At 40.4% G+C, this 12,689-nt stretch overlaps 1 protein-coding gene across 2 annotated transcripts in view; it reads right to left on the reverse strand.

The window, feature by feature from the left end:
* Window positions 1-12,689, reverse strand: part of MYO1B (myosin IB) — a 155,562-nt gene that overhangs the window by 47,230 nt on the left and 95,643 nt on the right. For both annotated transcript variants that reach the window (XM_047083916.1, XM_047083915.1), the window contains exons 11-12: window positions 6,546-6,632; window positions 5,853-5,918 (exon numbers count right to left, since the gene is read on the reverse strand). In XM_047083916.1, coding sequence (XP_046939872.1) covers window positions 5,853-5,918; window positions 6,546-6,632 — 153 coding nt within the window. The remainder of the gene's footprint in view (window positions 1-5,852; window positions 5,919-6,545; window positions 6,633-12,689) is intronic.

Raw genomic sequence — 12,689 nt, forward strand, 5'->3', positions numbered from 1 at the left:
CCACTGTCTAAGTCACATTTATCCCCAAAGGCTAAGGGAGAAAACTAAAACTTTGGGGAACATCTTCAAATACGCACATCCAGAATTTTCCATTATACCATCTCCCTGAATGGAGCCCAGAACCATCCCACCCCCATTGGACTGCTCTAGGAAAAACAGGTAAACAGCAAGGTGTCTACGTTTGATACTGTTTTACACTGTAGTCACCAAGAGTATACCGGGATAGGAAGAACTTGGTAGGTTTAGAAGTATGTAATATACCAAAACTTTAAAGTCTAGGGTTTCTGTCAAGAATTCCTGAGTTTGAGTCCACCTTTTCAACATCAAAGAAACAGCAAACCATACCCCCCAATGAAGTTCACAACTAGTTTATACTCTTAAGTATCAACTATGAACGTTCTGCTTGGAAGGATTCTGAAAGATGAATCAAAAATACTGGTCTGTTATTAATTTCTTTGTATTTTCTTGGCAACAGAGGAGGCTAATGATATCTTATACACTATGAGACAGGGAGACATTTCAGTCTTGTATTCTTTAAATACGTAACATTTTTCTTCCCAGTACACAAACATGGTAAGTTTTAAGAAAAACAGCATGATAGTGGTCTTCTTAAATACTTTAAGCGTTGATTTAAAAGGTTAAAGCAAGAGTAATGACGTCCATACTATTATGAACCATATTATTTCCCTCCATTTTCACTCTAAAGGGTACTTTAAATCTTCTCCTTCCTCTTCAAGTTCTCTAGCACATGGAGAACGAAATCAGAGGAAAACAGCTGGAACAGAAGGGACTGCCTATGACCAGGATCAATTTTCTTCTAAAAACAATTTAGAAAACAAATCTCATAACCACGAGGCACACTTACCAAGCTATACTGACTCTTACCCAACTATTAGGTCATTTGATTTGGAACAATCATTGCATCTAGCCTCTCATATCTTTACTGTATATGGTTCATATACAATATATGTATATGAGGTTCATATATGTATATGAGGCTCAAAAGGGCAAGATGAATAAAGAGCTAGCCCTTCAAAATAACTAGCCCTTTGCCTGCACGAAACTAGCTCCATTGTATGAAAAGTGAAATATCCAGCCTGCTGTTCTGTTTTGGCATATGGCACACTAATAATTTATTAATTTTCCCAGGAATCTACCTGCCAATTGTAGTACTTCCCAGATAAGCACTTAGCAAGAAGCTAAATCGATTCAGATGGCTCAACTTAGTCTTGAATTTAATTTTTTAAAAAGAATAGCTGTTGTTCTTTTATGGTGATGCTATGAACGTCTCTCAGAGATCAGTTACAAGAACATCCAAACTTGATTGTGTGGAATTGGAGTGTCTGGATTATATAACTCTCTTCCCTTACAAAATCGGACTGACATTAAATAAGGATTTCTGGCTGGATTTTTCTTCTCTGTGGATTTTAACTCACTTCCCCTTCTTTTCGGTATCAGTGTTCCACTAATCTGTTTTCCAAACTGACATCAGATCACATGCGGCCAGCAAGGCAGGGCTATTCACACAGCTGGCCCTGGAATGCTTTGCAGTCAAATCCATGTGTCATCATCCCATGGTTTAATGCATCAGTTTCCCTCTTCCGTTTAGAGAGGGACCAAAATGGATGAAAGGTTTCCACCAGCTCAGCTGAAAAGTGTTTTCACGGGAACTGTCAACGGGGTCATGAGGCAGAATTAGAGACATTAATTTTTTTTTTTTTCCTCTGGACCTTTACTGTCAAATTTTTAAAGTGATGCCCAGGGTGTTCTACAAGGCAGAACCCTTAATTCTTGCAGTCAATTTCAAGGAAAGTAAAGGCAGAATTTTCATTATGTTCTATCAGTTTATTTTCGCTGGGGTAGACAGTACCACAGAAATCTTCATTGATGCACTGATGAGGATTCTGAATACTTCTCCCTAAGTCAGACCTTGAGCCCTTATATTTCAGCTTGTGGTACTTTTAAGTCCTTAATTATCTGGCTTCCTTATGTTCAACAGTATGAACTTCCTGATGTTTCCATGTTTTCTAATTTTGCTGAGAATCCAGGAAAACTATGGTATGGCATCTGGGGTGCGCATGTGAATAAATCACAAGCAAAAAAACCATGTCTAATTCTGTATCAAAGAGCAGGTAAAAGTATCTAAAAGCACACACCCAAATCTCTAGTCTGTGCTTCCCCAAATAAATTTAATTGTAAAATAAATAATTAAGCAGATTACTAAGAATCAACATGTTTGGAAGATTAATCTGAGAAAGTTTACACAGGAAAATGCAGAGAACAATTAGTTATAATGAAAGGCAAGTCTTAATTCTCTCAAGGAAACGGAAAAAAAATCAAAGCATCTATTGCATGGAGAAGGAAAAATAACTTCTCATGATTTTAGGGCCATCATAAGATCTGCTGTAGACATGACTGGTTAATTTGGCCTTGACTGAAATTTCTGGTTTGTTTTTTTGAGTACAGTTGACACACATTCCATTAGTTTCAGGGGTGCAACATAGTGACTCGAAAAGTCTATACTTTGTGCTATTTTCACCACCAGGGTAGCTACCGTCTGTCACCATAGGATGCCATTAGTGCTCGCTTTGGCAGCACATATACCATAGGATGCCATTACCATATTGGTGACTATATTCCTTATGCCATGCCAAAAGTTCTATTTATTATTTTTTAAGTTTATTTATTTAGAGACAGAGAACACGAGTGGGGGAGGGGCAGAGAGAGAAGGAGACAGAGAATCCCAAGCTTGCACTCTGAAACCCTGAGACTATGACCTGAGCCAAAACCAAGAGTAGGACGCTTAACCAACTGAGCCACCCAGGCTCTCCCAAAAGTTCTGTTTAAAAAGAATAAAAATATAACCTGTTTGCTTTTGGGTAAAGCTCCCCAAGTGATTCCAACATGCTGCTAAGTTTAGGAACTACTGAGCTGGAACATTCTTCTGAAGAAGAAAGAAGGGCATTTTCAAATATAATGCAGGCATTTTCATAACTGAAGTCCATAGTTGTAACAGTGTTGAGAAAAATCAGGATATAACTTGCAGAAGTGGGGCACATTCATAAAGATGGGCTTGGAGAGAAACCTGAATTGGCCATTAAGTAAAAAATATTCCCACATTGCTACAGGATGTTTTACCCCATCCCAAGTTACAGGTTGTGTCCACTCAGAACACCTAACTTCATTGTTGTTGTTGTTGTTTTTAAGTTTACTTATTTGGTGGGGGGAAGGGAGGGAGGGAAGGGGAAGGGCAGAAAGAGAAGAAGAGAGAGAGTATCAAGCAGGCTCTGCACTGACAGAATGAAACCCAACACGGGGCTCAAACTCACGAACCACGAGATCATGACCTGAGCCGAAATCAAGAGTCCGAAGCTGAAATGAATGAACCACCCAGGCGCCCCTCTAACTTCTGTTTGGATTAGACCTGTAGCAAACGCATTTTTAAAAAGTAACCTAGTTTCTTGATTAGACCTTCCTACCAGATAGGATGTGCCCTCAGCCAGGAACAGACCCTCCATCTTAGGGTCGGCTAATATCACTGTAGGCTCCATGCAGGGAAGGAACAGCTGTCTTGTTTACCGCAGGAATATGATTCCTATTAGGCAGTAAATAAATAATGACAAATGACTTCCTCACTTAGGCATGGTTAAACTGCTCATGGGGTATAACTCAGCTCCCTGAGTGCTGTGTGGTCACTTACCACATGGCTGATTAGATCTTAGGACAGACCAGAATGTAAAGACAAGCTGATGTCCCCTCATGACCCCATTATCCTATTAAAAAAAGTTTTCATGTATTGTGACATGACATTAGGCACCTGGCCTAACAGATCAATAAATCTTCTTATGGCAACATAAAACTAAAATAAAACCAGTTTCTTTGATTTTAGATACATCATTAAATGTGTGTGTGTGTGTGTGTGTGTGTGTGTGTGTGTGTTTTCCTTCCAACTTTCTAGTAAGATCTCTACTTTTGTCCTGTTCATGAAACCATCTAAATATAGATCTGCAGTGTGCTAGGTAAGAAATCATTTTCCCTGCCAACTATAAACAATGATCTTGACCGGCTGCCCTTTGGTAACAGTAACCTGAGGACTTGCTAGAAAGAAAGTAATTTCATCACCATGAGTTCTGAGTATACTCAAGCAGTTCTCCTCACTCACAAACCTCAAATTCTTCCCTATTGCCACGAGACCAGAAACTTTCTTTTGCGTAGTCTGCTAAAGAGGCATCAATACAAGTGGACATTGTGCTGAAGAACAGTTTTCAATGGTCGGCAGGACAGGGGGCAGCAGGCAGGACACAGCACAGGTGTCCCACGCTTGGCCACCAGCACGTAGAAGAACTCCACGGGTGTTCCCCATGCTGGTCAGTTTGGAATGAGGCAATGGTACAGAAATAGGGATTGAGAAACTTATCATGTTTGGGTTTTCTCCTTTATTTCCAGGTACTGGGGACCCTGTGAGTTTGGGGAGAAAAGTAACAAAAAGGCCCTATCAGAGGTTTTTTATTATTTATGAAGGGGGCCTAGGATTTAGGTCCTGAGTCTGCCATTTTGTAGCCATGTAACTCCAGCATAGTGACTTGACCTTCAGAGCCTCACCTACTCACCTGTAAAATAGGAATAATAGTAACTATTTCATGAAGTGTTTGTGAAAATTAAATCAGACAATATATGTAACACTTCCCGCAATGCTTGCATACAGTCAGCCCTCAAGAATGATTTACCCCTGGCTACTAAATACAGAACATGATCAAGCAGGGATCTTGATTTACAAAATCAAGCAGGGATCTTGATTTACAAAAATTTATTACAAAAATAAATGTTGTAAGAAAAAGATATTTGTTGGAAAAGTCCTGGCTTAGCTGCAGGGAGGGGGCTGATGTTTTTTTCTGTTCTGTGAACCTGATAATTTGGAACACATAAACACTTTTGGTGGTCATTCTGGGCAGGGCCTGGTTATTTAAAGGAATTCACAAATCATTACTTATGGGGAGAATGAAGAGAGGAGGAGCCTGATCTACTTGTTATTTTCCTGAACCAAACTAAAATACCACTCCCGAGAAATAAGAGTAAGAGTTTTAAAAGATCCTTACAATGGGGAAAGGAGCAAAAAACAAAAAAACAAAAAAAAAAACAAAAAAAACAAAAAAATAAAGCAAAACAAAGCGAAACAAAAATTCTTAAAACACCTTCTAAATGTCAAAGCAAAAGGATAAATAGGAAATTCCAATATAAGTATATAATTTTTAAATATTTAATTTGTAATAAGCATGCAGTCTTTTTAAAAAATTCATTATGACGTTTACCAGAAATTCTTTCAATCTTTGCAACAGAACTCACACTGTAAGATTGCAGTTGGATGAGACCCAACAAATCACCCAATCCAGACCCTGAGCCTGAGCCCATCAGGATGAAATGCCAGCACTGGCCAGGCCAGACTGGCATCTGGCTCTCCCGTCCCTGGCTTTTTCATGGCATCATCCTGTCTCACTTTCCTACAAATGACTGAACGACTACAGGCACAATGTCCATAAACCTTGTTGGAAATTGCCCAGTAAGAATTTTGAATCTGCAATTACAAAAGTCAAATACTGATACAAGAAGTTCTTCCTAAACAGCATTGTCTCCAAAATGCTGGCTCTCAGCACTTAAACACACACACATATAATACACACACACACACACACACACACACACACACACACACGTTTTGTTACATCAGCACAGAGGTTTTTTGTAGATTCAAAGTTATATTAACTATATATTAAATGCTGTCTATAGAATATATGATTTAATTTCCAACTATTATGCATGAATAGAAACAATACAAAGAATAGAAAAAAGCTTACCTCAAAAATTTCAAAACCATAAATGTCCAAAACACCCATGACCTTCTTTCTCACTTTTGTCTGTGCCTTAAAAAAAGTTTTAAAATAATGAGTTGAATTTAGGCCTGAAATATAACACTAAAAGCATACTAAGGAAGATAGACTTATGTTACAAGTTAACTGTGTTTCACAACTAGAATAACTATAATTTAGTTGTTGTTTTTTAATCTATGACATAGGATACTGGTATAGAATTTTCCAGAAATTTTAATGATAGATGACTTATTTAAAGAAGGCATTAGTGATGCCTAATTATAATAAACAATCACTGAATCTTACAATAGGTCGGGCCTTTCAAACTCCCAATACTCCAATACCCTCATTTTATTGACAAACATATCAGTAGGTTGAGAGGTCAAGTGACCTTTTCAGCCAAGTGTGTACAACTAGTTAGATGAGCCGCGACCAGGACCTGGGATGCAGACTCTCAGAGTTAACTCTGCAAAACCCATGAGGCCACTGACCAGTGAGATTTCTCACAAAAACATCTACGCAAAACAAAACAGAGTCCTGACAAATTTCAATTCTATGCAAGGTAAATTATTTTCAAGGAACAGTCTTATCTGATTATAAAATTAAAATATCTTTAACTTAACGTTTATAATCTGAACACATCTATTACAGCTGATTTATCTGGTTGCAGAGATTCAGTACCTTAATGCTTTCATTGATTCGATTTACCAACCATGAAAATAACCTGCTATAGAGGTTTTTAGCCAGAGCATCACGGGCATAATATGCCTATTAAAAAAGAAAAGACAAGAAAAACTCAACACCCACAATTGTCACAATGCTTAATGTCAATAAAATAATAAAGGTGTTTTTTAAATATTTAAAGTTCTTGTATTTCAAGTTATTTTCAGAGCCAGTTTTTACTATACTCTGGATGAACAATTAAACCGTTAAGAGAATTGGGCAAATTATTTATCCTCAATCATTATACTTTTTTGCATCCCAGGAAACTAATTCTAAATATTGCAAACACTTTCTCCATAAAGATACTCATCTCTGTATTACAGAACAGAGAAAAATCAGAGGCACTTTAGAAGTCCAACAACAGGGAAATAGTAAGAAAAATAAATGAAAGCCTACTGAAAGGGAAGTTACACAGTTATCACAGAATGATCATTATGAACATTAGGTAATAAAATGGAAAATGCTTATGTTTTGTGAAAATAAAAATCTGTCTATTTAATACAGTGACTATATCTTTTTAACCCCTACACGTAGGAAAGGAAACTCAACGGAATTAATGTTTTCCTTCATTCAACCTTCTCAACATTAAAAAAAAAAATTTAATGTTTATTTATTTTTGAGAGAGAGAGAGAGAGAGAGAGAGAGAGAGAGACATAGAACACGAACAGGGGAAGGGCAGAGACAGAAAGAGAGAAAGAAAATCCCAAGCAGACTCCGCACTGTCAGCATAGAGCCTACTGCGGGGCTCAAACCCACGAACCGCAAGATCATGTCCTGAGCCAAAGTCGGATGCTTAACCTACTGACCCACCCAGGTGCACCCCTTCCGAACATTTTAAAAAAGATATTCCATAACATCTAGAGGCTAGAGTCATGATACACTGTGGGCAATATACTGTATAATACAAATAAATGCTTTTATTTGCTTATTCATTTATTTGAAGCTCTTCAGAGCTACTTGCCAAAGAAGAGGCAGAGGACATAGTCTCTCCACCCCTGACTTAGAAGGCACACCCTGGAGAAAGTTAGCCTTGCCAGGAAGCACCTAAGAGTCCCTGCACATATCGGGTGCCACGAGCATTTAGCTAGTGCACACCACCAATGTGATGCAGCGCTCTGGGGGAGGCCCGAGTGCCAGCAGCTTCCGGGGAGTAAAGCAAGACGGTCTGCTGCTGGGATTTTGGGTTTTGTTTTGTTTTGTTTTGTTTTGTTTTGTTTTGTTTTGTTTTGTTTTACAAAGAGAGTGAGCGAGCAAGCAAGCGCATGAGTGGAGGAAAGGGACAGAGGGAGAGAACCTTAAGTAGGCTCCACACTCAGCACGGAGCCCGACTGGGGCTTGATCCCACAACCCTGATATCATGACCTGAGCTGAAATCCAGAGTCAGACGCTTCTCTTGATTCTGGCTCAGGTCACAATCTCACAGTTCGTGAGATCAAGCCCTGAGTTGGGCTCTGCACTCACAGTGCAGAGCCTGCTTGGGATTCTCTCTCTCCCTCTCTCTCTGCCCCTCTCCTGTGCTCTCTCTCCCTCTTTCAAAAATAAATAAACATAAAAAAAAAAAGAGTTGAATGCTCAACTGACTGAGCCACCTAGTCACTCCAGTTTGCTGCTGTGTTTAACACTCTGGCCACTGGCATGAATTTCACTGCTTATAAGCAGAAATTTGAGCATTACTATTAAAGCTTTACATTTTTATGTTATAAAGAACACAACTTATTAGATTATACAGAAATTCTTTTCCCACATTTCTTTCTAAATGAAGTGTAACAGCTTTAATAACATAGGCCCTTCGTTGGCAACAAATTGTAGCTTATGGTACCTTTCCAGTTCATCTGACACTTCCATGCTAATCCTGAACCTCTCCCTAGAAAATCCATCAATAAATTGGCACAAAAAAAATAAAACCCAAGCACACAATGTCATCTTGGAGGGTAACAGTGGTTAATGATTCCACCGCAGAAAATGCATATATATGCTGAAATGGGGAAAGAAGCCTGGATTTAGATGAATGCCTTTTCTCTATCCTCCTTCTAGTTTTTACTTTCTTCACATAGGCCATATAAGTGCCTAGAACAGCGCCTGGCACAGAGTAAGCCTATACATGTATTTATATTACAATTTCTGAAGTATCCTTTTCCTATCCCACTTGTGAGCCTATAGAATTCTTTCTTAATCCTTTCCCCTTTCTTCTCGCAAATTCCAGTTATCTCAAAACACCGCATAACCGCAAAACATTACCTATTTATAAACAGAATGTCATCATAATGGCATCCAGGTTTTTTTTAGCTATGTGCTGATTTCAACAAACCACCATTTCAATATGCAACCGAACTAATAGTGACAACTCATTCTGGCAAACTCCTTTATATTTTTTAAAATGTATTCACAGCCCATGTTCATCTTCTTTATTTCTTTCAAACAAATACTTATTCCAGAAGTCTCAAACTCAAATGTTTCCAGGGACTACATGACAGAAATGAATGGGAAATAATATGATCTGTAGACGCATTCCACATTAAAGGCACTCAAATCCAAAATTTAAAAAGCAAGCACACAAAACAAAACAGAACAACAAGACAACAAAACTACCCTTTCATCAAATAAAATATGCCTATTGAGCTATATCTGGTACCAGGGGCTGCCAATCTGCCAGCCCTGATTTCTAGAGTCTGATTCATGCCACCGAATCGCCATAACATCCTCCACAGTACGGGAAGGAATGTTTATTCTCATTTAAGGATCACTAACAAGGTGCACAGAAATGAAGGAAGACACTGAGAGCATGGATTCACCATCTCAGATTCTAAGCACAACATGAAGAGACTGCACTTCTACAGCGGCACTGAAGCGCACTGAAAAAATCCCAAGTGAAATGTGCTTCAGCGATGACTGGTATTAGGTGTGGCCCAGGTGGAAACACAAGAGATGCCTGGCCATGGGGGGGCCTACCCTGTAGCAGCTTACAGTGGAGTGGTGGAGACCAAATCCATGAGTGAAACAATCAGAGAACGAGTGTCCAACAGCAGGGGAAAAAGGAATTCCCAGAAGGGAGAAGAGGGGGACTATGTGATCTTCCTGGATGAGGGGTAATTAGATGGACCATTCAGATAGGCAGGAAGAATTAGCCACGCCATGTGGGGAAGGGATAAGGAAGAGCGAAGGCACCGGGTAAAAATAAGCATGGCATTTATAGAAGTAGCAGGGAATAAACTGAGATAAAGAAAGGGTGCAGGGTCAGATTACTGAGGGCTTGGAAGCCAAGGAGAGAGGATGTGGCAAAAACTGAACTACAACTCTGTCTTGAGTTCCTATCATTTCACCATGAGTCACTGTATCTGAGGAAAGATCTAAATGCCTTGGGCAAAATGAGGAATGGGGCAATACGGATGATGATGGGGTCCAAGAACTGAAGCTATGAGGAAACATTAATAAAACAAATTAGTTCTTGCTGGAATCAAAACCTTTTAGGCAGTAAGACTGGTAGAAACCTAAACCCTACATTAAAAAAAAAAAAAAAAAAAAGAACTTGAATAAGGAACTGAAAAATCAAGGACCTCAAGCCAAATTCTTTCATGCTAAAGGTTAAAACAATGTGGAAAAGTTTAACCCAGTGATGTAAGGTGACTCAAGCTTATAAAGTAAGACGCACCTGGGCCCGGTTTCTGGAGAGGATGATTAAAAAGCGAGAGTAAAACACACAGTAAAAACAGACCAACATTTACCCACATATATATTCCATACATATCCACGTACATGTGGATATTCTTAAAGGACCTTCTTAAACAGGAGGCATTTTCTCATTGCAATACTTTTTTACTTAACGATCCCCACTCTGCCTATTGAAAACGTCTAAACTCAGTGTGACCTTAGTACAGTGGTTCTCAAAATGTGGTCCCTGGACCACCGGCAGCAGCAGCACTGAACTTGTTAGACATGCAAATTCTTCAGTCCTACCTCAGGCCTACTGAATACAGCAGCCTAGGGGCACAGCCTGCAAACCGTGTTGGACAAACCCTTCAGGTGGCACTGAGGTACACTCAAGTTTTAAAGTTTGAGAACCACCTCCACAGTGAACCTTTCCAGCCACGTTGCTCTGAATCCCCTTCGCATGTCTAAAGCTACGGCCAAGCTAGACCACCCCTCCCCCTGATGTGGACTCCAAACTTGGCTTTTCTCACAGTTTTCTTTTTGAAACCCCCTACTGCCCATTCTTTATTCACCTAAATCCTTCAAGTCTGGCTCAGAAACCATCTTCTCCATGGCATCTTCCTTCATCCCTTATGTCCCTGCTAATGGTCTACATGGGGGCCTGTGCTGAGCAGGCTCTCAATGAATTTTTCTTTTTTTTTTTTTTAATTTTTTTTTCAACGTTTATTTATTTTTGGGACAGAGAGAGACAGAGCATGAACGGGGGAGGGGCAGAGAGAGAAGGAGACACAGAATCGGAAACAGGCTCCAGGCTCTGAGCCATCAGCCCAGAGCCCGACGCGGGGCTCGAACTCACAGACCGCGAGATCGTGACCTGGCTGAAGTCAGATGCTTAACCGACTGCGCCACCCAGGCGCCCCTCTCAATGAATTTTTCTTGATTAAGTCAGTGACTCACCATCTGACTTTGCATGAGTGAGACTGACCTGGACAGACATGACAGCAGAAGCAGTAATTTAGGAAGAAGGACACACAACAGTTCTAACCAGAAGAGGATTGTTACAAATCAAATTTACATATAACCCAAGTTATAGTGTTTTTCATAGTCAAAGCACCTCACCTGAAATAAGAAATCAACACTGAAAGCTGCAGACACATAGGCATCCTTGGGTTAGTAGCAAAGACCAGTTCAGAGAGGCAAAGAGAAAGACTAAATCCACCTACTGTCTTACAGATGCTTAAGGCCACTTACAAAGAGGAGGAGAATACAGCTGGACTATAGGGTGAGAATAAAGTAGGCCTCTGTGCCAAAAGTGCCGAATCAGTCATTGAATTCCAGTGCAGATCAGCACAGACGGGTGGGAAAATGTCTAAGCTGTAGAACAAAGGCTTTACATTGAAAGGGGCTTCAGAAGCTTCCTTGGTGTAACATCCACACGTGCATCCATCCATTCATCCATCCACTGAACTTGAACCAAAGGACAGAAGAAGTAAGCAAATCAGACTTGAGTCTTAGATTTCACTGTCTTCAGATGGACGGTATATGAAAAGGAAGGCAGGAAAGCCAATCTGGCCTCTCCAAACTGGCTTCTCCTACTGTGTTCTCCAAATTAGTGAATGGCAATCCTAGTTTTCCAGTTGCTTGAGTGAAACACGTTGGCAGCCATCCTTGACTCTTCTCTTTCTCTCATGCCACATCTTAAGCCAACAGCATCAAAATGTACCCAGGTGTAACCGCTTCTCACTCTACTGCTACCACCTGGTTCAAACACCATCAATTCTAGGTTAGCACACAATTCCTTGCAGCTTCCTGGTGCCATGAACGGAACGTCTGTATCATCTCCCAGCCCCAAATCCGTATGTTGAAGCCCTAATCCCCAGTGTGATGGTATTTGAAGGTGGGAGCCTTAGGAGATAGATTTAGATGAGGTTATGAGGGCAGAGCTCCCATGATGGAACTGGGGTCCTTATAGGGGGACGAGGACCCCAGAGCACACCCTCCCCTCCCCCACCCCTTGCCCTATGAAGAGGATACAGCAAGAAAGTGGCCATCTGTCAACCAGGAAGATGGCCCTCACCAAGAATGCAACCATGCTGGTCCCCTGATCTCAGACTCCCAGCCTCCAGAACTTTGAGGAATAAATGGTTCTTTTTGTTTGTTTAAGCCACCTAGACTATGGTATTCTGTTATAGTAGCCCAACTAAGACACCTTGCTTTTACCCATTCTCCCACTGCACTCTGCTCTCCACATTGCAGCCAGAATGACCCTTTGAAATACAAGGCAGATCATGCCAGTGGTATCATTTCCCAGCTCACTCAGACGCAACTTCCCTGCCCCAGCACAGTGGGTCTCCCTTACTCTGCTCTCGTTTTTCTCCTTGTCTGCTGCTAGCTTGCCATATAAATTCATTTATTTACGAGGCCTACTGGCTATGGCCACTCCTCCTACCAAAA

Source organism: Lynx rufus, unplaced genomic scaffold, assembly GCF_022079265.1.
Source record: "Lynx rufus isolate CCGP_SWC_20201006 ecotype Redwood Valley unplaced genomic scaffold, mLynRuf1.p SCAF_2, whole genome shotgun sequence".
NCBI lineage: Eukaryota > Metazoa > Chordata > Mammalia > Carnivora > Felidae > Lynx > Lynx rufus.